Source organism: Rhineura floridana, chromosome 9 (genome assembly GCF_030035675.1).
Source record: "Rhineura floridana isolate rRhiFlo1 chromosome 9, rRhiFlo1.hap2, whole genome shotgun sequence".
Taxonomy (NCBI): Eukaryota; Metazoa; Chordata; class Lepidosauria; order Squamata; family Rhineuridae; genus Rhineura; species Rhineura floridana.
In genome coordinates, this window is record NC_084488.1 from 46,204,255 (window position 1) to 46,230,510 (window position 26,256).

General features: G+C 45.0%; 1 protein-coding gene across 4 annotated transcripts in view; it reads left to right on the plus strand.

The window, feature by feature from the left end:
- The window catches only part of AGA (aspartylglucosaminidase), a 42,290-nt gene extending 22,001 nt beyond the window's left edge, over positions 1-20,289 (plus strand). For 2 of the 4 annotated variants that reach the window (XM_061583338.1, XM_061583337.1), the window contains exons 8-10: positions 864-997; positions 1,659-1,744; positions 14,288-14,520. In XM_061583338.1, coding sequence (XP_061439322.1) covers positions 864-997; positions 1,659-1,744; positions 14,288-14,383 — 316 coding nt within the window. In that variant the 3' untranslated portion in view covers positions 14,384-14,520. Of the gene's footprint in view, positions 1-863; positions 998-1,658; positions 1,745-4,554; positions 14,008-14,287; positions 14,521-20,259 lie in introns of those variants that run through there. The other 2 variants (XM_061583339.1, XM_061583340.1) reach the window with 2 other exon arrangements.
- Positions 20,290-26,256: the final 5,967 nt, after the last annotated feature.

A 26,256-nucleotide genomic window follows, 5' to 3' on the forward strand; every position in this document is an offset into this window, starting at 1 on the left:
AATTAAGAAAAGCTTTGGCTGAGTTGTGACTACTCTCCAGGACTTGAATGAAAAGAAAATGATATTTTGAGGAGCAATTTTAAAAACAATTAGGTGCACCATCACACGTTTCAAACTTATAAGCTACAAGAGAACTCTGGGGCAGGGGGATTGTGAGCTCTACAGTGAAGCTCATAATTACTAGGGGAATTCCAAACTGAGCCAAGAAGTTTGTCCAACTTCAGTGCAAAGTGGCTCCTAAACTGGTGTGGAATTCCTGAGCATCTCATTTTTCCTTTTCTTAAGAGGGATGTTCATCCTCATGGGTATAGAAATGTCTTTAAAACCATTTGGGTGGTGTCTGCAAAGTGTTCCAGGAAGTTCTGGCAATTCTGTGATTTAGTTGTTATATTTATATAGATTTAAATCCCATTCTCCAACCCAGAATGGTTCTCGGAGCAGCTACTATTATAATCAAAAACAACATAGTAAAACAACAATTCTAAAACAGAACAGCCAAAATGAATTGTTAGAGCAAACTAAAATCAGAACCAGCAAGATAAAAACAACTCAGAAGGCAGCATTAAAAAGTCCTCCAAAAGGCCTGGGTAAATAAAGAGGTTCCTCCCTGATGCCAATAGTGAAGGGCATTCCAGAGATGAAAAGGCCCTGTCTTGGGTTGTCTCCTGACTCACCCAAAGAAATACCTTTGAGAAAGATCTCAGCATTGGAGCAAGTGGCAAATTCATGCAAGATTCCTTTCCAAAGCTCCTATCAGTGAAGAAGCTTTTTTTAAAAAAAATAATTGTTGACATAGCAATGCTAACTATGACACTTTGTGAACCTTCGTACTCATCTGTCTGTATTCATTTTCGTTAAATCAGCTATCAAGCAGTGGAGTATATGCGGACAGGAGTAGATCCAACCATAGCATGCCAAAAAGTTATTTCTAGAATTAAGAAATACGATCCATACTTCTTTGGTGCTGTTATCTGTGCCAACGCAAGTGGAAGTTATGGTATGTCTTTTTAGAATTTTATTTTCTGCGAATTTATATATTGAAATGAATTAGCAAGGCTTTGATTCTGTTTCTATTGCCTGTTTGTTACACCAGCATAGGTATACTTGTGATTCATATGAAAGAGTTTCAAACAAAGTATGCATGTTCTGTTTATGAAAATAACCTGTGACTGATATTCAGCTTCAAAGCAGTCCAAGATCAGTCGTGCTGGGTATCTCATGAGCGAGCCCTGGGATCACCAAGCTGTATCATTTTGCTAATCGATATGGCGTATTGGGTTAGGCTGCTTAGTGTACTACTTTTATCTTTGACGTCCCACAGTTCTGTGTTTGAAAGATTAGAGATGCAAGGACTAATTATGGTCACCAATATTAAGTTGTAAATTGAAACAAAATATACTACGCTTTGAATTATATTCTTAGGGTGTGAAGTCCATAGTGCTAGTTGGAGACACTTTCTTCTTCAAAAGTAAAAAAAAGAGAGAAACTTCTTAAAGCAAGCTGAGTGCTGGGTTAATTAAGGCTATAAAAGAACAATTACACAATTATAGTAGAATTAATAATGGAATCCTCAGATGTTAAAAATACAAGGAGATAGATTAATGTGACTCTCATCGTTTGCTCTCGTTGTTCTCTTGTCTCTCCCTTTTCTGGCATAGGTGCCGCCTGCAATAAAGTTCCAGGATTCACACAGTTTCACTTTATGGTTTCTAATCCCGCTCTGAAGCAACCGTCTGAGCAAATGGTAGACTGCATTTAACGCTTTTCCCATAATACCAGTATCTAAACTTAACACAATGGAAGAAATGAAGACTAAATTAAGCTTTCGGCATTGCTGTATTTCCAAATATTAGTGGCAGAGTTTCCCCATAAATTATTGGGGAAATTTATTACATATCTTAAGACTAGGCCCGGGGGGGGGGGAGAGAGAGAGATGATGCCAGGTCTCCCACACCGCCTGCTTTACCAATAAGTTCCAGTGTTGGTAGGGCCAAAGGGGAGGGGCATATTAGCGGTGAACCAAGGAGAGGCATGGAGCAGAAGAATCCATCTCAGTACCCTAGCATGCCCCCCAAATGGAAGACTCTCCCCTGAAGATTTTCTGTTAATTTCCATTTCATTGTTTTAAATAGGAAGGGAAATGTTCCAAACAAAAAATGGTAAGAGGACAGAGCAGTACTTTTGTGAGTCCAGTAGAGCATTGAGTTTAGACTGCCTTCAGTCCCCCATCCACAGCTTGCCACCTTAAGATTGTAGCCTTAATTTTGTTTTCTCATATTGCCAACACGCAAGTAAACTTAAACTAGATGAGCTGAGTAAAAAAATAAATTCGAATATATGCCAGGGTGTTTCTCTACTTCAACCAGAGCTGCCTACCGTCTTAGAGAGAGAATAAATGAATGTGTTGAGTCAAGCTGCTTTGAACAGACCCGCAACAAAGCCTTCTCCTCAGCTGACTTCCCTTTTGAAAGATCCACTGCTGTTGTGTCCTATCTCTGAATGAGGAATATCCCTACAAGGACACATGTGGTCCATTCTGCCAGTAACAGCTAGAAATGCAGTTTCATGAACAGAGGAGAAGAAATATGACAGGACAGGATTTCAGCAGCTACTAATGCTTCATAAAAGTTTGCCTTTTTTCCTGTGCATTGTTGAGCCACACAATTCCTTATTTTTGTGTAACTTACATACTTTTTGTAAGATGTAAGAGAAGCCACCCATCAAATATATGAATCCCGAGCTTGTATGAATACTGGAAGGCTGTTGGTGACCTTAATTGAGTATTGATGTTTCCCCCATAAAATACAGGTTTTTTTTTAAAAAAATTAATCCAATCTTTCCTTCCGACAATTCCAAAATATTTTTTCTCTTTTATGTGCTAATCATTCAGAAGTACCTAAGCTACCTCCGTCTTGAATTACTAGTTGTCTTTTTTTAAAATCTCTAAATGTTGTGCTACAATCAGCTACTGTTTCTGTGCTCTTGCTGAGATGCTAACTTTTGATACCCTGCCATAAACCTCACTTGGGCTAGTTACTATCTGTCAGCCTAATCTACTTTCTGCTGTTTTCAAGTGAACAAAGTGGAATAGCCTCCTGTATGTTGCCCAGTGCACTCTGCTTTCCTGCCCTCCCCCCCAAAAAACCCATCTGGATACATAAAACTGTTAATCAAAACCCTTTCTCAGACCCCTCTTCCTTTCATTTCTTCCTTTCCTTACCTACTGTATCTCTGCAAAATGCTTCTCACCAGATCTTCTTCCTGATTATTTCAACCCATAGGACCCTATTCAGGAGCTCATTTCCCAAAACGGTCTCCTAGACCTGCTGCACTTGGGTTATTAAAAGTACACCTGACACCAGTGTTGGGTCATACTAGCCCTGATGCATAATCAACATGGTGGGCCCAAAGTTCACATTTTTATGAGTAGTCTTTGGAACCCGTAGCATGCCTCCTGTTATCTCAGTCAGGTAGGAGACTGTGGCTATCTGCTGGTACCTGAGATGAGAGCAGATGATGATATTATGAATAGTACTGATCAAACTTCTGCTTCCCAATCCTCTTAATTTGTCCTTCACAGACAGACCTACAGATGCTGGTATAGAACATAGGAAGCTCTTTATACCACATCAGACAACTGATCCATCTTTGCTCAGCATTATCCACACTGACAGGCAGAAACTTTCCAGGGTTTCAGACAGGGTGGGGATTGAATTTGGGACTTTCTGCCTGCAAAACATATCCTCTGCTACTGAGCTACATCTCTTCCCAAAGCAGCCTTCAAGCTGCTTTTGGACCACCTTCCAGTACTGATCTAGCTGATGGAATCTAGTGCTCATGCTTTTTTCCAGAAATCAATCAGAAGGCATTTATTTATTTATTTCATTAAACTTATATTCCGCCCCATAGCCGAAGCTCTCTGGGCAGTTCACAAGAACAAGAACAACATTAAAAATACATAAGCATATACAATATAAAAACACAATTTAAAAATACAAAATATTAAGAATTAAAACACTTCCAGTATATACAACATGATTAAAATAATTAAAATGCCTGGGCGAAGAGGAAAGTTTTAACCTGGCGCCGAAACGATAGTAACGTTGGCGCCAGGCGTATCTCCTCTGGGAGGGTGTTCCGCAATTCAGGGGCCACCACTGAAAAAGCCCTTTTTTGTGTTGCCGCCCTCTGAGCTTCCCTATGAGTAGGCACTCGGAGGAGGGTCTTCGATGTTGAGCGTAGTGTACGGGCAGTTTCATATCAGGGGAGGCGTTCCAACAGGTATCGTGGTCCTGTGCCGTATAAGGCTTTGTAGGTTAAAACCAGCACTTTGAACCGGGCCCGGAAACATATAGGCAGCCAATGCAAGCGGGCCAGAATCGGTGTTATATGGTCAGACCATCTGGTCCCCGTTAACAATCTGGCCGCTGCATTCTGCACAAGCTGCAGTTTCCGAACCGTCTTCAAAGGCAGCCCCACGTAGAGCGCATTGCAGTAATCTAATTTCGAGGTTACCAGCGCATGAACTACTGAAGCGAGGTTCTCTCTGTCCAGACAGGGACGTAGCTGGGCCACCAGCCGAAGTTGGGAAAAAGCACCCCATGCCACCGAGGCTATCTGAGCCTCCAGCGACAGGGATGGATCTAAAAGAACTCCCAAGCTACGAATCTGAGCATTCAGAGGGAGTGCAGCCCCATCCAGAACAGGTCGAACATCCACCATCTGGTCAGGAGAACCACCCACCAGCAGCATCTCAGTCATGTCTGGATTAAGCCTCAGTTTGTTAGCTCTCATCCAGTCCATTGTCGCAGCCAGACATCGATTCAGCACGTCGATAGCCTCACCTGAAAAAGATGAAAAGGAGAAATAGAGTTGCGTGTCATCAGCATACTGATGGCAACGTACTCCAAAACTCCTGATGACTGCACCCAGTGGCTTCATGTAGATATTAAAAAGCATGGGGGACAGAACTGACCCCTGCGGAACCCCATATTGGAGGTCCCAGGGTGCCGAGCAATGTTCCCCAAGCACTACCCTCTGGAGACGGCCCGCCAAGTAGGAGCGGAACCACTGCCACGCAGTACCGCCCACTCCCAAATCAGTGAGTCGTCCCAGAAGGATACCATGGTTGATGGTATCAAAAGCCGCTGAGAGATCAAGAAGAATCAGCAGGGTCACACTCCCCCTGTCTGTCTCCCGACAAAGGTCATCGTACAGGGCGACCAAGGCTGTCTCCGTGCCAAAACCAGGCCTAAAGCCCGACCGAAATGGATCCAGATAATCGGTTTCATCCAAGAGTGTCTGGAGCTGGTTGGCAACCACTCGTTCCAGGACCTTGCCCAGGAATGGGACATTAGCTACCGGCCTATAGTTGTTAAAGTTTTCCGGGTCCAGGGATGGTTTCTTCAGGAGTGGGCTTACTGTCGCCTCTTTCAAGAGGCCAGGGACCACTCCCTCCCGCAAAGAAGCGTTAATCACCGTCCTGGCCCAGCCGGCTGTTCCAGTCCTGCTAGCTTTTATTAGCCAAGAAGGGCAAGGATCCAACCTAGAAGTGGTCGCACGCACCAGTCCAAGCACCTTGTCAACATCCTCAAGCTGTACCAACTGAAACTCATCCAAAAAATCAGGACAAGACTGTGCGCTGGAGACCTCAATCGATTCAACTGCTATAACATTGGAGTCCAGGTCCTGGCGGATGCACGAGATTTTATCCTGGAAGTGCCTAGCAAATTTGTTACAGCACGTCTGAGATGATTGTACCATGTCCTGGATCAGGGTGCAACTGTCCCAGTTGGCCCATTCCCTGCCCTCTGTAAATGGGGAAGGCCTATAGCTCCTGGGTACAGTATCTGTTCCTGTTGGATTGACTTGGAACCACCTTTGCTCACACAGAGGCTATGGAGATCAGAAATACTTGTTTGCATTTGTGATGTTTAAAGAACAGTTTTAGTTGACTTCTACTCTTGTCCTTTTTGTTTACCAGTATTAACTAAATTGTTTCATTGAGGTCCATTCAGCTATTACATTGGTACATTTAGAAGTATTTTTCTTTGGCAGAGATCAGGTGAAGCTTTGTGGAAGATATAAAAAAGCACTTGTTCAGGGATTTGGAATCATTCTTTTAAAACAACTGGCAGCTAAAACAGTTCTTCAAACAATTTTTTTTCTGTTACTCTAGAAGCATTTTAAGATGTCTGATCAACTTAAAGCCATCCATTAAAATTAAGTATTTAAGTTGATAAGGAATATTACTTTAAATGAGAATTTGAATAATGATTGCATCATTGGAATTCAATGTTGAAAACATTTTTAAAATAAATATTTGTACAGTATGTGTTTCTTTGGAGCTTGAAGCTTTGTTTCTCTCACTAGAAACTTAAAAGATGTATGTCACTGCTGGGGGCATCTGTAGCCTTGCTATGTCAGGAGTAGCCACTGTGGTGTCCTCCAGATGTTGCTGGACTGCAGCTTCCATCAACTCCAGCCAACATGGCCAATGGTCAGAGATGATGGGAGTTGTCCTCCAGATGTTGTTGGAAGGCACCACAGTAGCTACCCCTATTCTATGAGTTCCTCTGAGCATTCCCCTGGCCTAATTCGATGTGGTTCTCCCAGTGGGCAATGGCAGCACTGGCTGTACAGACACTGGTTCCCAGAGGGACAGGAAGCAGAAAGCACAGAGGAAGTGGTCACTAATGCTGCACCTGCTACCTTCAGGCTCTTTATTGCTCTGTGGACTGAAATGCAGACCATCACAGCAACTGTTGCTGCTGTTTCTGTTATCCACAGAGTCTGTTAGGCACTGTAGGAGGGGACAGAGGGAGGCCAAATTATTCAGCTGGAGTGATGGGGCACTTAAAAGGTCCTTGCAGCTGATGCCCTGCTTGGCTGACAAAAATGGTCCCCATGCAGCAGCTGGAAACGGGGGGGGGAGAGTTCTGCTGAAGATGAGTGTCCCAGGAGTGGGATGGGAGCAGGGAAGGAGCCAACAGTTGCAGTGGGATGAGAGGTGAGGAACCCCCCCCCCCAATGGGCTCTGGACATTTCCACAGCTAGAGAACCACTGCAAAGGCTAGGGGGCTCTTGGGTCTGATGAGAGAGTGGAGGCTGGGAGACATGGAAGTTGGGCACATATCCCCACCTCGGAAGATCCCATCTGCCACTTACAGTGTTCCTTGCAATCTCCCCCATGTCTAAGAGGGGCTCCCATTTTTTCATGCTAGGCTTGATCATTCCAGTTGGTGGGAGAGAGAGGAGCTGCAGAAGGAGAGAGAGAAGAGGGATAGCTCTGACTACTTGGCTGTAGCTCCTGATTCCCTTTTCAATGGGCCAGCAGAATGGTGTTGCATAGTAGCTGTACCTGGACTCTGAACAAATTCCATTCCAAATCTAGTGTATGGGGGTTAATCAGTTTGTACACATGACAATGAGGTAACAGTCATTTATTTTGTCTTATGCACTTTTGCCTGTTATTCAGGAGTTTTACAACTGTCTGCTTGCTGGACAGAAGTCATGGGTGCGTTCTTGGTGCAATGAGCTCCTGGCTGTCTGGAACAAGTTTGTTTCCTTGAGGCCAAGGCAGCTGAGCTGGAAAAGCTGAAAGAGAGGGAGGTTTCTGGATGAGGCCTTTGGGGACATCTTAGCTGTGTCCCACTGCCAGGATGATAGCTCTCCTGCTATTGGGAAGGGGCCCGTTCCTTGGAGAGAGAGTGCTGAGGATACTTCTCCAGAGGGTGAAGGGATACCGGTTGTGGGTGATTCAGTCATTAGGAACATAGATAGTGGGTGTGTGATGGGAGTGCAGACTGCAGGGTCTGGATGTCGCCTGACATCTAGGTAGCTTGGTATATAGTGTTGAGGAGGAGTCAGTGGTTATGGTGCATGTTGGTACCAATGGTATGGGGACATGCCGTTGTGAGGTCCTGGAAGCAAAATTTAGGTTGCTAGGTAGGATGCTGAAAGCCAGGACCTCCAGGGTAGCTTTTTCTGAAATGCTATTGGTTCCACACACAAGGCCAGCTATATAGGCACAGTTTTGTAGTCTGTGGGTAGAGAGATACTGTTCTGCCGATTCCAATGGTGTCTCCACCTGTCTTTTCTGAAAATGAGGGCACACAATGCTAGTCAGACCCCACCCCTTTTTACTATAAAACCTAGTGGGATCAGTTTGAGTGTTGTTTTTTTAATTCTCTTCAAAGAGATTTTGCAGCTGATTGGCAGATCAACCCTTTGTCCCTCCAAGTGTGGCAAATGCAAACGCTTTGCTGTAGGCGACTAGTGTGCTCACACCCTCAATGAGAGGATGAGACGCTGGTGTCAGGAGGACGGGTTTGGATTTGTTAGGCACTGGGGAACATTTTGGGACAAGCTGGCCTATACAAAAGGGCTTCACTTGAACTTGGATGGAACCAGACAGCTGATGCTTAAAATTAAAAAGGTGGCAGAATAGCTTTTAAACTGATAGAGGGGGGAAAGCCGGCAGTAATTGAGTAGCGTCTGGTTCAGAACAAGTCTCCCCCTGGCAAAAGACATAAAAAATTAGGGAAATCGGGTAGTCCCAGAACCAGGCATTGTGAGTGCAGGAGCACAGCACCAATTTTGAGAGGCCAAAGTACCACAGGCCAAACATTTCAAGAGAGAGACTGTATACAAGTGTTTAATGCTAGAAGCCTCCAAGCCAAGATGGGAGAACTGGAATGCTTGGTCTTAGAGAACAGCATTGATACTGTGAGCATGATGGAAACCTGGTGTAATGGAGAAAACCAGTGGGACACAGTTATCCCTGGATCTAAACTATATTGGAAGGAGAGGAAATGATGTATTGGAGGTGGTGTCACTCTATATGTGAAAGAGGGCATTGAATCCAGAAGCTAGAAACTCCCAAAGAGGCAGAGTCCTTTACAGAATCATTGTGTGTGGTAACATGGCCCCAGGAATAATTCAGTACTGGAGATGTTCTATAAAGCTGTAAATCAGGTATGGGGAGCCTATGGTTCTCAAGAGGCTGCTGAACTACAAGTCCCATTACCCCTGGCCATTGGCCATGCTTGCTGGAGCTGATGGGAGTCATTCAGCAACACCTGGAGGGCCAAAGAGTCCCCGTGCCTGCCGTAATCCAAACATTAATAGGGAGTGGTAGTTTCATACCTAATCTCTTGGTTGCAAACATATGCCCTTAAAAAGAAATATAGAGATAGACCTTAGTAGGCTTTAGGTCTTTCTTGGAATTTTTACCCTATAGTATTCCAACAGTGCAATCATATATGATCTGCTTAGAAGTAAGCCCCAATAAGTTCAATGAGACTGACTTCTGGGGAAGTGAATATAGGATTGCCGTCTTAAGTAATATTTGCTGAGCCATTCACTGTAATGATTCTGAACTTCATTTTTATCTCGTGGAATATTAGGGGTTGTCTTTGTTACATTAAAAGGAAAAAATAGAAACTCCTTTGTATTCTGATGAATTATGCTACATCCTTTTAAGATTGCTCAGATAAGTGCTTCTGAAGACTCCAGATTAGGTGAATCTAAAACACTCAAGCCCTCCCCCCTTTGGAACAATCCAAATTATGATATTCCTTAATAGACTCTGTCCTGCTAGTTTCAAAATACTGTGCCTAATGAAGATAATTTCTCCTTATCACCAGTATTGATTAGAATGTGAGACATTTGCTGCAGTGTGGTTTAGGAAACCAATTAAAGGACAATAAGGATAGCGAGTGGAGTTGTAATTTTATTAGACTACTAAAGTAGTAATAACTGCATTGGCTGATATAACAAGTTTCTTCTTCCTGCCAAGTGAAGTAGAATCAACTCTGGGTGCACTTTTCACTGCCGAATTTTATACAGAGGTAGTCTTCCTACCTCTTCTGGGGTAGTAAACAATGTCCCCAAGTGAGATAGTCATAGAATCAAGTTTCATATCACTTCAAGGTGGGATTTGAACCCAGGTTTCCTTATCTAACCCTCATATGGAATAGTTTGGTTGTCTAGATAAGCCCCCTTTACATGTTACTCATGTGAAGAGGTCTCCACACAATCATAGGGTAGCAACACCACACTGCTAGTATTGCTTTCTTCAGTCTGTTAGGTGTATACGTCTGCTCAGAAACATAAGAGCCTGCTGGATCAGACCAATAGCCCATCTAGTCCAGCATGCCGTTCTCACAATGGCCAACCAGTTGCCCACAGGAAGCCCGCCAACAGGACCTGAGTGCAAAGAGCATTCTCTCCTCCTGCGGCTTCCAGTAACCGATATTTGGAAGCATACTGCCTCTGACTATAGAGGCAGAGCATAGCCATCATGGCTAGTAGCCGCTGATAGCTTTATCCTTCATGAATTTGTCTAATCTTTTAAAGCCATCCAAGCTGGTGCTTGCATAAGAAGCAGTGGTGGCCACCAACTTGGGTGGCTTTACAAGAAGCCGCCCCCATATGCAGATCTCTACATCCATAGGCTTGTTCTGGAGCTGGAATTCTGTGCAGTCAGGGTTCCAACTCCAAGGGAAGTCTATGCACATAGTCTCACTGGTGCAGACATCCACAACTAGTGCCTGGATGATGAAGACATTTGTTTTTGGTACATTTTCCCTTCAATTTCCTAAATGCAAAAAAAGTAGATTTGCTTTTATTTATTAAAAATTAGATTTATTATCCTAGGACAACAGAGTGCTTTAATCCATTTTAATAATGCAAACCTAAAGTCCTGGTATGCACTTGCATCCGTCCTGCAAAATAATGACAGTGTGAAAGCACCCTTTGAGAAGGTTCCTATATAAGTGTTGTGTAATGATGGAGGGGAAAATCCATCAGCTGTGGTTTCTCATGTCCTGCAGCTACAATTCTATGCAACTCTTAAAGATAAAGGAGCCCTCTCAGGGTCTAGACCTGCCAGCCACAATTCATATGAAAACAGTGGAGTGACATGGCTAGCTGGAAATTAGCATTGCCTCCCACCTCTGATTGCAGGAAGCTTTTTCTGTCTAGCACTCCACATGCACTCTTCAAAATTAATAGCAACTTTTTATTGACATAGTCTGTCCTGCGCTAGACATGTCAAAAGTAGGGACTGCAAGAGCTCAAATCCAAAACATCACTTATATTGCTTCTAATAAGCTGGAGGAGTTTTCATAGGTTGTCAATTTGCCTGCATAGATTGGGCTTATGAGTACATGACATGCTTATTTCTAAGATGTTCTGGAATCATATGCTGGTACAAATCCAAAACATCTGTTGGTCTGTTCTTATTTATGATGGTTGCATTACTGCCATCCAGGAGGACTGGAGAAAGTAAGTTTAATTTTCTTGGAAAGAGCAAAAAATAAAAAAGCCTTCATCAGGTATCCTGAAAAGGAAAACCAAAAGAAATGCTCCTCAACTAAACTCTTGTGTTTGAAACAGTCATTTTACATACATCAACAGTCACTGTAATGATCAAAGAAGAAAACTGTCGTATGTCATGCCAAGGATGTCTTGCCTCTTGCAGAGATCCCTACTGTTCTGATAGCCATTGTTAAAATTTTATACTGAAACCCTGCTGTGATGTCCCACCCTGGGGGGAATAAATCAGAGGTCAGCTGTACAGAAAACAAGACAGTGCTCTCGTTAAATAAGGGTAAAATGACAACGGGCATCAACTCTCAAATGTTCAAGCTGACAGTACTAAAACAGGTGTAATCTATTTCTGTCTTACTCAGGTTTCTTAGTCATTGGAATTTCAGAACAAAACCAGACTAGGCCTTTGGTAAATCAGTGTATGATCTGGAAAATTCAAGAACGATATGCAGGTAGAAATCTAGCATGAGTTAGCTAACAATAGTTTCTACTTGGTTATGGATAGAATATTAAATGTATATTCAAATTATTGACATGGAGTTTAGCCCACCAGATCACTCGAGGTGAAGCTGATTTGTAGCATACATCACTGAGCATTCCTGCTAATTTGGACTAGGGAGGTATGTAGTCACAAAGCAGGCAAGATGGTGTAGTCAGTAGGGGAGGGCACACTTCGGGATTGCAGGTTCTAGTTTGTGTTTTACTAGAACCCTGAGTTGTTTGGAAGGACAAGAGCCTACAGCCTTGTTCTATCTTGTGAGTTAAAAGATGTGAGAACCGCTGTATTATGTATTTTACTCACGGGACATGGTCATAACCACTATATATCCGATTCTGCAGTACACTAAGATATGTATCAAAGTTCTACTGTATATAAAAAATATAATGTAGGGCCTGCTGTCCACCAAATGGGGGCTCAAAATGGCTAGCATACATAAAGCTGCAATCCTATACAGTAGGGCCCTGCTTACTGGCGTTCCGTTTTGCGGCGTTCCGCTGATGCGGCAGCTCTCAGTTAGGGGAAATTCCCCGTTTTAAAGCCGATTTTGCGATTTTACGGCATTTTGCGACATTTTTGCATCATTTTCGTGCGTCGCAGCCCATTATAGTCAATTATCGCTTTACAGCGATTTCCGCTTTACAGCGGGAGCCTGGTCCCTAACCCGCCGTATAAGCGGGGCCCTACTGTATACACTTTTCAGGGAGCAAGTCCCATTGAACTCTTATTATTAATTTTTTTTATTGCATTTATATACTGCCCCATAGCCAAAGCTCTCTGGGTGGTTTACAACAATTAAAAACATTAAAACAAATATACAAATTTAAAAACATTTTTAAAAGCAATTTAAAAACACATGCTAAAATGCCTGGGAGAAGAGGAAAGTCTTGACCTGGTGCCAAAAAGATAACACTGATGGTGCCAGGTGCACCTCGTCAGCCATATCATTCCATAATTTGGGGGTCACCACTGAGAAGACCCTCACCCTTGTTGCCTGACTCCCAGCTTCCCTCAGAGGAGGCACCCGGAGGAGGGCCTTGGATGTTGAGTGTAGTATACGGGTGTGTTCATGTTGGGAGAGGCGTAATTGCATCCACCAGGAGTTTGTGTCTATCTGCACTCAAGCCATCTCCTATATTGTTTCATTGCTCTCAGCTCTGGGGTATACCATGGAGCCATATGAGCTCTACACAGGAGAGGGCACTCAGGAGCAATCATGTCAATCGCCCGGGTCATTTCTGTATTCCACAGTTCAACCAGGGTTTTGACAGGAGCACCAGCCCTATCAGCCAGAAAACTCCCCAGGGCCCTTTGGAAACCATCCGGATCCATTAGTCCCTGGGGGCAAAAGACCTCTTGGTTGCCAGGCCCAGCCTCCAAGATGTCTTCTGTATCTTTAAAAGTTGTGCAGGGGAAAGGGAGAATTCCATCTTGTAGTTTTTCCCATTACAGTGTTGGAAGAACACCTGCACTTGGCTGACTTTCTCTTCTCCTAAAGATACAGTATCAGTCTCAGGCCCTAAACCTGGCAACCCTACTCTATAGCTATGCATTTTCTTTAAGTTAGGAATGGGATGAGAAAATATAAGGAATAAGAACCCCTATAGCAAATTAATAGAACTGTGGTGCTCATGAAATTCCAGTCACCCCAAGTTGAGCCAAACCCAACCTGGTATCGTTATATTGCTCAAGGAACATGTTGTAATATCTCCAGGTTACCTGGGTCAGCCTAGCCAATCAGGAACAACAAAATATAGAAAGTACCGGGTATGCATGAAAGCCCACTCACAGTAGAATGTAGTGTAGGGTAGTAACTGGTTTCAACTGGCCTGGAAGAGTATTAGTCAAGGGGGACAGCAGAACAATGGTGATATTAGTAAGACAGACAGAATATTGGAATAAGAAGTATATTAAAATAATGACAAATTACCTGTACACGTGTTCATGTAACTAGAGAGTAGAATTACCTAATGTTTTCTGATTGGTTTTGAAATATTGCAGAGACTGTTATGTTATGTAGGAAGGAACTTGTGGGATTGGTAAACTAATGTCACATGCTGCACTTAGTACTGTATAAAAGAGCCATGCAGACCGTGCCTCATTGCAGACTGAGACTCTGAGAGGCTGACCCTGCGTATGCTTGTAAAGAATAAAGACCTACCTTTTTGCTTCAAGCCTGTGTCTTCAAATTTTTTCAAGGATCCCCAGTCCAAGATCCCAAAATTCCCCATCATGTATAGAATTGCATCGTAAAGGAAGAAAACTAGTGGAAAGCTTAAGATGGTTTCTTCAGAAGCCCTTACATGTAGCTGTCCCTTACAATTGTTCACTGGTGTGTGTTTGTATTTATAAAATTTGATATCCTAGCCTTCAGTTTAATTAATTGTGTCAGGGCAGTGTACAGTTGTAGAATAAAACAGTAAAAACATCAAATTTAAATATAAATGCCTGCAGGAGGAAGAGACCATCGCCCAAGGGAAGGAGAGGCTGCTGCTGCGCTGCTGCTGCTGCTGCTGCTGTGGGACCACCACCTCCACCACCCTTCCCTGAGGGACTTCTGCCTGGCAGGACCAGGCCCCAGGTACCCAGCCAGCCAGGACTGATTCTTACCACCTGTCCCTCTCTGGAGGGATACATAAGCCAGCTGGCTGAGGTGGCCTGGGAGACCCAGTGCCTGCAGGAGGAAGAGACCATCGCCCAAGGGAAGGAGAGGCGGCGGCGGCGGCGGCGGCTGCTGCTGCTGTGGGACCACCACCTCCACCACCCTTCCCTGAGGGACTTCTGCCTGGCAGGACCAGGCCCCAGGTACCCAGCCAGCCAGGACTGATTCTTACCACCTGTCCCTCTCTGGAGGGATACATAAGCCAGCTGGCTGAGGTGGCCTGGGAGACCCAGTGCCTGCAGGAGGAAGAGACCATCGCCCAAGGGAAGGAGAGGCGGCGGCGGCGGCGGCGGCGGCGGCGGCGGCGGCGGCTGCTGCTGCTGTGGGACCACCACCTCCACCACCCTTCCCTGAGGGACTTCTGCCTGGCAGGACCAGGCCCCAGGTACCCAGCCAGCCAGGACTGATTCTTACCACCTGTCCCTCTCTGGAGGGATACATAAGCCGGCTGGCTGAGGTGGCCTGGGAGACTCAGTGCCTGCAGGAGGAAGAGACCATCACCCCAAGGGAAGGAGAGGTTGCTGCTCTTGCTGCTTTCTTTCTGGGTGCTTATATGAATGCATGTTGTGAGAGTGTGTATTTTATGTATTTGAGTTTTTTGTATTTTTCTTTTTGTATTTATAGTTTATAATGTGCCTGGGGAAGAGATCTTTCCATCTAGCGGGGAGACATGAGGGGGCCCCAATTGCCGTAGTGACGGGCAGAGGGAGGTATGGTGTTATGAGAAGGACGTGCCAGGTAAGGGGAATGCGGCCCAGACATGTTGTGGCTGTGCCTTGTTCCGGTCCTTCTCATACCCGCAGGGTTGTTGGTTGTCCTCTCAGCCAACTCTCAGATCTCCAGCTGCTGCTTTTTAATGCCAGATCGGTTCATAATAAAAACTCCCTCGTCCATGATTTGATTATGGACGAGGCAGCCGATCTGGCATGCATAACCGAGACCTGGGTGGGCGAACAGGGAGGAGTTAGTTTCTCCCAGATCTGCCCACCGGGGTATTTGGTTCAGCATCATGGTAGATCTGAGGGTCGGGGAGGTGGGGTTGCTGTGGTCTATAAGAGTTCCATCTCACTCACCAAGCACCATGTCCATACAACTACTGGTCTGGAATGTTTGCACCTTGTGTTGGGCCAGAGGGACAGACTAGGAATCCTTTTGGTGTACCGCCCACCTTGCTGCCCAGTGGCTTCCTTAACTGAGTTGACGGAAGTGGTCTCGGAGGTATTGTTGAGATCCCCTAGACTATTAGTACTGGGGGATGTCAACATTCATGCCGAGGCTACTTTGTCTGGGGCGTCTCAGGACTTCATGGACTCCATGACAACCATGGGGCTGTCCCAATATGTTAGTGGCCCAACACATATATCGGGGCATACACTCGACCTTATTTTTCTTACTGGACATGGGGATAGTGATTTGGATGTGGGGAGTTTTACATCTCTCCCTTTGTCATGGACAGATCACTGCTTGCTGAAGTTTAGACTTTCAGCGACCTTTTCCCTCCACAAGGGTGGGGGACCTATTAAATTGGTCCGCCCCCGGAGACTAATGAATCCTGAAGGTTTTCAAAGGGCTCTGGGGGATTTTCCGGCTGATAGGACCGGCGCTCCTGTTGAAGCCCTGGTTAATCTGTGGAATGCGGAGATGGCCCGGGCTGTCGACACAATTGCTCCTGCGCGCCCTCTGCTTTGCAGAGCTCATTCAGCTCCTTGGTATACTCCAGAGTTGAGGGCGATGAAGCAAGATAGGAGGCGGCTTGAGCGGAGATGGAGACGAACTCCTGATGAATGCAACTATACGCTGGTTTGTGCTTTCACCAAGCGGTATATAGGAGCGGTGAGGGCGGCGAAAAAACAATATTTCACCGCCACTATTAAGGCATCTCTCTCCCGCCCAGCAGAGCTTTTTAGAGTTGTCCGAGGGCTACTCCATCTAGCCCTTCAGGACACTGTAGATACTTCGGTGGCCCGCTGCAATGAGTTTGCTGAGCACTTCCAGCATAAGATCTTACGCATTCGTCGGGACCTAGACTCTCATTTTATAGCAGTTAACCCTAGTGAGGTGTCTGGTGCCCAGTCTTATCATGTTTTGTTGGATGAGTTTCAGTCGGTTCAGTTCGAGGACGTGGACAAGGTGCTTGGACAGGTACGTGCAACCACTTCGGTACTAGATCCTTGCCCTCTTGGCTAATAAAAACTGGCAAGGAGGGAACAGTTGGCTGGGCCAGGGAAGTGATAAATGCCTCCTTGCGAGAGGGAGTGGTCCCTGGCTGTCTGAAGGAGGCAGCAGTGAGACCACTCCTGAAAAAGCCTTCCCTGGACCCAGAGGATTTCAGCAGCTACAGACCAGTGGCAAATGTTCCATATCTCGGCAAGATCTTGGAACGAGTGGTTGCTGACCAGCTCCAGGCACTATTGGATGAAACCGATTATCTAGATCCATTTCAATCGGGTTTCAGGCCCGGTTTCGGCACTGAGACGGCCTTGGTCGCCCTGTTTGATGATCTATGTCGGGAGAGAGACAGAGGGAGTGTAACTCTGTTGATTCTCCTTGATCTCTCAGCGGCTTTTGATACCATCGACCATGGTATCCTTCTGGAGAGGCTTGCGGAGTTGGGAGTTGGAGGCACTGCATGGCAGTGGTTCCGCTCCTACTTGGCGGGCCGTCTCCAGAAGATAGTGCTTGGGGAACATTGCTCGACACCGTGGATACTCCAATGTGGGGTCCCGCAGGGTTCGGTTTTGTCTCCCATGCTTTTTAACATCTATATGAAGCCGTTGGGTGCGGTCATCAGGAGTTTTGGAGTGCGTTGTCACCAGTACGCTGATGACGCGCAGCTCTACTTCTCCTTTTCATCTTCCTCAGGTGAGGCGGTCAATGTGCTGAACCGTTGCCTGGACGCGACAATGGACTGGATGAGAACTAACAAACTGAGACTCAATCCTGATAAGACTGAGATGCTGTTGGTGGATGGTCTTTCCAATCAGATGGTGGATACATATCCTGTCCTGGATGGGGTTACACTCCCCCTAAAGGAACAGTTTCATAGTCTGGGAGTCGTTCTAGACTCTTCCCTGTCACTTGAGGCTCATGTAGCCTCGGTGGCACGGAATGCGTTCTACCAACTTCGATTGGTAGCCCAGCTACGTCCCTACCTGAGTAAGGAGGATCTTACATCAGTAGTACATGCTCTGGTAACCTCACGTTTGGATTACTGTAATGCGCTGTACGTAGGGCTACCTCTGAAGACGGTTCGGAAGCTACAGCTGGTGCAAAATGCGGCGGCCAGACTGCTAACAAGAACGAAGCGGTCTGACCATATAACACCTGTTTTGGCCTGCTTGCACTGGCTTCCAATACGCTTCCGGGCCAAATTCAAAGTGTTGGTATTAACCTATAAAGCCTTATACGGCGCGGGACCTCGATATCTGTCGGAACGCCTCTCCCGCTATGAACCGGCTCGTACACTACGGTCTGCTACGAAGGCCCTCCTCCGGGTCCCGACTCATAGGGAGGCCCGGAGGGCAGTGACAAGATCAAGGGCCTTCTCAGTGGTGGCCCCGAACTATGGAATAGTCTCCCTGAGGAGGTTCGCCTGGCGCCGACACTATCATCCTTTCGGCGCCAGGTTAAAACCTTTCTCTACTCCGAGGCATTTTAATTTTTTGTTAATGATTGTAATGTTTGTAATTTGATTTTAGCCTTTGCTGTTTTTAGATTGTGAAATTTGATTTTAGACTGATGTTTTTGTATTATATTGTATTTTATTGTATCTATGTTCACCGCCCAGAGAGCTATTGCTAGTCGGGCGGTATATAAGTTTTAAAAATAAATAAATAAATAAAAACTAAAAATAGAAACACTGTGTAAAAGAGGTGGTAGAGGAGAGATCTGCTGTAATTAAAACTAAAAGAAGAAGCCTGGAATAAATAAATAAATATCTGCCTGTTGCTGAAGAGATAAAAGAAAAACTCAGCGGCAGGCATGACTGATGAGAAAGTTCCTGGAAAGGCCCTTATACTGGTCTCCGCACACCCAACATCAAGAGCACGTGGTGGAGGCCTCTGAAGTTTATCTCACTATTCAGTTTGAGTAGGAGAACTAAGTCATTTAGATACTCAGGTCCCAAGACAAATAAGGCTTTAATTATTCAAACCAGCACTTTGATTTTGCTTGGCATTAGACTAGTTTAAGAACTGCCATCATGTGTGCTGTCAAACTGGTACCAACCAGTTGTCTAGCTGCTAGACTTTTGATTGAAGGAAGTTTCTGAGTACACTTCAAAAGTAGCCACATTTAGAATCTTGAGGTCACCATGACGTTGACAGGCTTTTTCTATCCAGGAGGGGTTACACCTGGACACAGACCTACAATTGTCAAGAGTGGTTTAACAGGCAGTCTCTCTTCCCAGAGAACTCTGAGAATTGTAGCTCTGTGAGGGTAATAGGGGTCTCCTAAAAACTCTCAGCTCCCTTCACGAACTACACTTCCCAGATTCTTTGGGGAAGCCATAAATGTTTAAAGTGGAGTAAATCCTGGATTCATCTTTGTCACCAGACGCCCAAGTATCCTCTCTGGCTAGGAGTGCCTCTTACCAGCTTTGTCTGGTTCATTAGCTATGGCTATTCCTGGACAGGGATAGATGACCACGATAACCCATGCATTGGTAACCTTGAGGCTGGATTACTGCAATGTGCTCTGAGTGGGACTGCCCTTGTCCCTGCTGGTGCAAAATGTAGTGACTAGACTGCTGATAGGGGCACACAGCTGATAACATGTGACACCACTCTTAAAATATCTGCACTGGCTTCCCATCTACTACTGAGCCAGATTCAAGGTCCTTGTATTAATCTACCAAGACATGAAAACCTTCGGTCCAGGGCATTTTAAGGACCACCAGAACCCTTATATCCCAGCTCAATCACAGATCATCTGCAGGTGTGGCGTTGGTTGTCCCCTGAGTTGGGGAGGCTCATTTAACATCAACATGAAATTGAGCCTTCAGTGTCATTGGCCCAGTTTTCTGGAATACTTTGCCCACAGAGATTCAGCAGGTGCCTTCTGTTTTAAATGCCTGCTGAAAATCTTTCTGTTCCACCAGGCTTATGCAAGTAGTTAAGATGATACCTTTGTACAATAGTTGACCTTTGTTTTTACTGTATTTTAATGGTTTTTACTTTGTGGGATTTTTTTATACATTGTAAACTGCTTTGATGTTATTTTAAAAAATGAAATAGCGGTCTACAAATGTATCTTCCTATATTATATTTTTCTAAGCGTCACACTACCCCTGAACACTTCTGTGCAGCTGCAGAACTCATGGAGGGAGAGGGGGGGCGCTGGTGATTTCTGAGGGGGAAGGGGGAGCTCTGGCAATCCTTGGGAGGGAAGGTGGAGGTTTGTGACAGTAGGTGGGGTTGGTGAGTGAACAGGGGTGGAGACCCTAATTTATAAATAAAAATAAATAATAATGTATGGTGTAAATGTGGTCCAGGTTTCAAATTGCCACTCAAGCCGTCAAGCTCACTGGGTGACTTGGGGCAAGTGACTGCCTCTAAGCTTAACCTACCTCACAGGACTGTAATGATAAAATGAGGAGGGGGAGAACTATGTGCACCACCTTCAGCTCATTGAATGGGATATAAATGTAATAATATGTTGAGTAGGATAGAAATGTATTAAATAAATAGAAAGAGAGATAAAGCTGGTATAGGAAGCCTGAGGACAAAAAGTTCTGACCATGATCTTTTTCTTTTTTTGGATGAAGAAAACCAACTTATAGCCCATTCCTCATCAGTAAAGCACTTCAATCAACCAGGCTCTTCTATCAGTAAATACAGGCTGCCTACAATCACCTAAGCAGTTATTAAAGGACTCTTCTCTGTTTGTGAAGACAACTCTATAGTAGCTACCTGAACAATTACAATTAACAGACCAAGCACTACATTGCTGAATAGTGTTTGATTAATAGTGGCCTCATGGGCAATTTGCCTTTTTTAAACCATCAAAATTATCCATTGTTTTCTATTACTGTGGAGAAAGCTTTACCAAAGAAAGGCCAAGAGGTAGGGAAATGAATGTGTGCATAATACACAATTTAATGGATTGTGGGGGTGTGCATATTAAATGTAGATAATATATTTTTAACATCACGAACACAAACCATACCATACCATGCCTCTCCACACATCTCTTTTATATCATATGGAAGAGATTCCAATTATTGTCCATTATTTATATAGTGCCATCTATAGCCATAACTTTTCAGCTTGTGTCTTTATTCCTACATGCTGAAAATGTAGCATGTATTCCCAGCTACGTTGGGATAAAAGAAATCTTGTTGGTGCAAACTGGCCCTTATTTTGTTATATGGCGTTACTCTCAGTAATATTTTTCCAGACGCTTTAGGCTGCATACATACCATATATTTAAAGCATATTTAAGGCACATTTATTTTCCCTCTAAAGAATCCTGGGACCTGTAGTTTACACCTCACAAAACTACAATTCCAAGCATCCTACAGTTCCCTGGATTATGGGGATGGGGAATGAGCTCTAAATGTATGGTATGTATGCACTCATAGTGTACAAGTTTTTGCCTTGCTCCCTTCCAAACCGTCAAATTTTCATAGAAATTTCATATCACTTAAATACTGTACCTATCAACGGAGGCAAGCTTATCAAGAAACTTGTCACTGTTATAATTACTGTAAGAAAATGTAGCTTCACATGGACCCAGCAACTGAAAACTCTTCTTGGTGTAAGAGCTAATTGTAATAAACTGATACAAAATCACATTTGCTTTTTCCCACTGAAGGTGCATTGAAAATTGCAATCTGAATGTGACAAAAAGATGGCCTTCAAATCCCATTGCGTTTTATACAGGAGAAAGCTAGAAGCTGTGTAGGAAGCAGATAGTGGTAGTACAACATTCTATGATGTTTCCAAGCTGGAGGCAAAAGTGATCTGTAGGTATACCCTTGTTCTGTCCCCATGGCAGTTCATTTTCTTGGGTCACCTTGGGTTTCCAACATATTGGGTACATAACCCAAAAGAAGGGGGGGAAAGAAGCTCTGATTATTGAGCAAGTTTTCCTTACTTTACCTTGGACTTGTTCCTTGCGGTACAAACAGATTCCAACATGGAGATTTATTAAGGATTACCTTGAGACGTGATTATGCAAACATGTCCCAAGGCACTTTATGTTATGATTCAAGAAAGGAAGATCAGCATTTAGGTAGCATGGACCTTCAAAAGCTGAGACATTGTGCTTGAAGGCAGTTCCTGCTCACCAGTCTTACGATAAGTATACAAGACATTTGTTTGTTTATTACATTTCTATCCCCACCTTTCTTCCAAGGAGCAAAGAGCTTCTCCCCCTCTCCATTTTATCCTCACAACAGCCCTGTGAGGTAGGTTAGACTGAGAGTCATGGTGTGAGTGGCCCAAGGTCACTCAGTGGCTTCATGGCTGAGTGTGGATTTGAAGCCTGGTCTCCGAGCTCCTAGTCCAACACTCCAGCCATCACACCACATAAGTCGTTCATACTTAATATGCTTAAATCTGCCATATAGCCATGAGTAAAAAGTAATATATATCTTTTTGTTAGTACTTGATGGTGCTTTCTTACCTAGGACTGCCTAGTTCTATAGGAGAATCCAGTACCCTTAAATATTTCATAGAAGGGAGTAGCTGGGCAGGATTTGATTTATCCTATTGTAGAGCCATCATAGTAGGAAATGTGATCTCTGCCAAAGCCCTCCCTTCTTACTCAACTATTAACAGCCCAGAAACTCTTTTCCCTCTCTCATATTGAACTTGGCAACCCTATAGCCGCTTGGCTCAACAACTGAGAGGCCTTCTAATGAAATCTTCCAGTAAATGGGGTGAGGCAAGAGGTGTAACAAGACCCTTTAAAAACACCAGCGATGCAGTGTTAATTACAACAAAAAGCATTTTAAATATTTTCCTCTATCCAAAGTGTCTTTCCTTGCTTTCAAAGCGAACCACAATTGACTGTTGATATACTTTTGCCATTACATTATCTTTTCTTTCCTCCCCCCAGCAGCTCCCAGAGCATAAGCCCAAACAAGATGAATGGCTGTATAATTCAGCTAAAAAGCTTCTGTGGGTTTCAGCCATCAGTGTTTCCACCTCCCAGCTGTTAGCATCCTGAAATCTGATGCGCACAATTGTTGCCTAACTTGCACTTAACTATACTTATGCCTAAATGGATCTCTCATTCCAACACTCGGTGTTCATCATCTGCTTCAAATTGCCACTCTGTACTTGTCTTCCTTCTTTCTGCTGATGAACGGTGTTAGATTTGAAAGTCGACTTGGGCAAAATTGGGGGGGGGGGTTCAGAATTGTAACAAAATGCATGAGCTACGTGGGAGTGCCAGGGTTGTGTTTTAGGCTGTAAGCAGTCTTGTCAAAGGCATCTAAAGAACATGAGCTTTCTTCATGTGCCAATCAAAGGCCCTGTTCTTGGTGTACGCTCTTGATGAGCCTTGGGAAAGGCAAGAACAGGCACAGCCAACGCAGTACATTTCTTTACATGGATTCATTCAAGGGTCCTAGTGAGAATGCAGAGGCTAATTGCAGGAATGAGTTGTCCTAAAGCACTTATCTCCCCTCTGCAGTGTCTTTCAGCTAACGATAGCGCAAGATACTAGCCTATGGATTCAGTCAGGGGCAGTGTCAGGGGTCAGCATTGTCAGGTACCTGCCGAAGCTCAAACCTCAGCAGGGGACTGTGATGTTCCTATATTAATGTATATATGGTAAGTGTTGTTGTTTTAGAAGATACATGGTAAGTGGAGTGAAAGAGGGGGAGTGAATGGGCAGTAGAATGCGAGATGATTGGCTGAGTGTTTAAAATGGCTGAATGTATAAAAGGAAGAGTGAGAGTGGAATCTGGGGGGGAGAAGAGAAAGAGTGGATTGCTTGGTGGGGTTTGAGGGAGTTGTTTGCCAGGAGAGCGTGAAGAAGGAGGGAGGTGGAGTTCGGATTAGTATTGAGTAAAACCATATGCTTATGTGCCTTAAGAAGAAATCTTGTTAATCTTGTTAGCTTTGTTATCTGTAATAAATACTTAATTTGATTTACCAAAGGCCTGATCCTTGGCTGGGGTTTCACAGACCAGAAGGGAGGGTAAGGTAATGACCAAGGCTGAAGGGGAACTGTAACAGGTGGCAGCGGTGAAGAGAATAACAATACCAGTATTCAGAGTCTCTGGGAATACTAGTATTGGGACGTTACTGGTGGTTGCCTAGCAGGGGGATCTGTTGAGATCTGTGCTAGAGCGGATAGGTAAACCAGAAGAGAGTGCGGTCCGGACTGGTGGAGTCCCTGGTGGTGCCTAGAGACAGGCAGTAACCACGAGCAGGTAGGAACCTGACAGGGAGAGCCAGGGAAGGACGCCTCACAGGGACCAAGAGCTGACCACCAGAGTCCCTGGCTGGCTGCTGATCCTCCCTCATTGCTGCCTACTTGTTTGCACTCACTCTCTCTCCCCCCCCCCAGTGAGATCGCAAGGGAATGACAGGAGCAAGAAGAAGCAACGGTGGCGGCTGCCTCCTCCCTCACTAACCCTTATGATAAGCCTAAAAACCATAATATGTGTTCCAAGCAGTGGGTTTTTTTTTTAAATGTCTAAGTTATATCTCTCTGAACGTGGGAACTGGGGCCAGAAGCAGTCCACCCACAAGCCCAGAAGGAGAGTGAGTGGGTGACTACAGGGAGGACAGGGGGGTGTCCCTTGAGGGGTACCTTGCTCAGAACCAGGAGCCGGCACTGGATCCATTTCCGTCCCTGCTCCCTTTCCCCAGGCTCAAGTGCAAGGGGAAAGGCAGCAGCTGGGAAAGGGCTGTAGCTCAGTGGTACAGCATCCACTTGCATGTAGAGGGCCCAGGTTTGATCCCCAGCAACTCTAGATGTAAACCCACCATATAAAACCCTGAAGAGCCATTGCCAGCCAGTGTCCAGGCAAAACTAGATGAACCAGTGGGTCTGACCAGTGCTCTTTCTTTTCTTGGTAAAAAAAATAAAGTGCCAGTACTCATAGCTAGATACAAGCGTTGAGGGTGCCAACACAAAATGGCTGCCATGGGCAGCAAAAAAAGAGGTGGTGGTAATAATAATAATAATAATAATAAATTTAATTTCTTCGTCGCCTATCTGGCCAATGGCCACTCCAGGCGACGTACAAAATCGTTAAAACACAATATGATAAAATACAGTAATACAATATAAAAACAGTATAAAAGCAATACAGCTGGAACAACAATATTAAAACGGCAGGAGGCATTTCAATCATAGCAATTAACCCTCCCCAGAGATCCCGAAGGCCTGTTGAAAGAGCCAGGTCTTTAAGGCTTTCCGAAATGCATTTAGGGAAGAGGCGTGCCGGAGATCTTGTGGGAGAGAGTTCCAGAGGGTGGGGGCCGCCACTGAGAATGCCCTCTCTCTAGTACCCGCCAATCTAGCTGTTTTTGTTGGCGGGATTGAGAGAAGGCCCTGTGTGGCCGATCTTGTCAGGCGGCATAATTGGTGGCGTTGAAGGCGCTCCGTAAGATAAACTGGGCCGAAACCGTTTAGGGATTTAAAGGTTAATACCAACACCTTGAATTGGGCTCGGAAAACAACTGGAAGCCAGTGTAGATCGAACAACACTGGTGTGATGTGATTCCGGCGGCGACTGTTCGTAAGTAGTCGAGCCGCCGCATTTTGTATAAGTTGTAATTTCCGGACCGTTTTCAAGGGTAACCCCACGTAGAGCGCATTACAGTAATCCAAACGAGAGGTGACCAGGGCGTGTACTACCAGTGGGAGCTGATGAACAGGAAGGTAGGGTTGCAGCCTTCGTATGAGGTGTAGTTGATACCAGGCTGCCCGGCTCACTGCCGAAATCTGAGCCTCCATGGACAGCCTGGAATCAAGTACAACCCCAAGGCTGCGGACCTGGTCCTTCAGGGGTAGACTCACCCCATTGAACTTCAAGTCAACATCTCCCAACCTCCTTTTGTCCCCCACGAGCAGCACCTCGGTCTTACCGGGGTTTAGCTTCAGCTTGTTCCTTCCCATCCATCCACTCACGGATTCCATGCACTTGGACAAGGTCTCCACAGCCAACTCTGGTGAAGATTTAAACGATAGAGCTAAGTGTCATCTGCATATTGGTGACACTGCAGCCCAAATCTCCTAATGATTGTCCCCAGCGGCTTCATATAAATGTTAAATAGCATGGGAGAGAGGATAGAACCCTGTGGCACACCACAATTGAGAGGCCAAGGGTCTGAAACCTCCTCCCCCAATGCTACCTGTTGGTACCTGTCGGAGAGAAAGGAATGGAACCACTGTAATACAGTGCCTCCAATTCCCAATCCCTCCAGGCGAAGTAAAAGGATACTGTGGTCGACAGTATCAAAAGCCACTGAGAGATCGAGGAGGACAAGAAAGGTGAATTCTCCCCTATCTAATGCCCTCCTCAAATCATCTACCAGAGCGACCAAGGCTGTTTCAGTTCCGTGACCAGTCCTGAAACCCGATTGGTATGGATCCAAGTAATCCGTTTCATCCAAGTGTGCTGACAACTGGTTGGCCACCACTCGCTCAATGACTTTGCCCAAAAATGGTAGGTTCGAAATTGGTACCCTGCACTGGTGAGTCACCATAAAAGGACTGGGCCTGACTCACTATAAGACAGCTTCTTATGACCCTAAAGCTATTTCTAGGAGATTTGCATTGGTCAGTCAGTGAATCA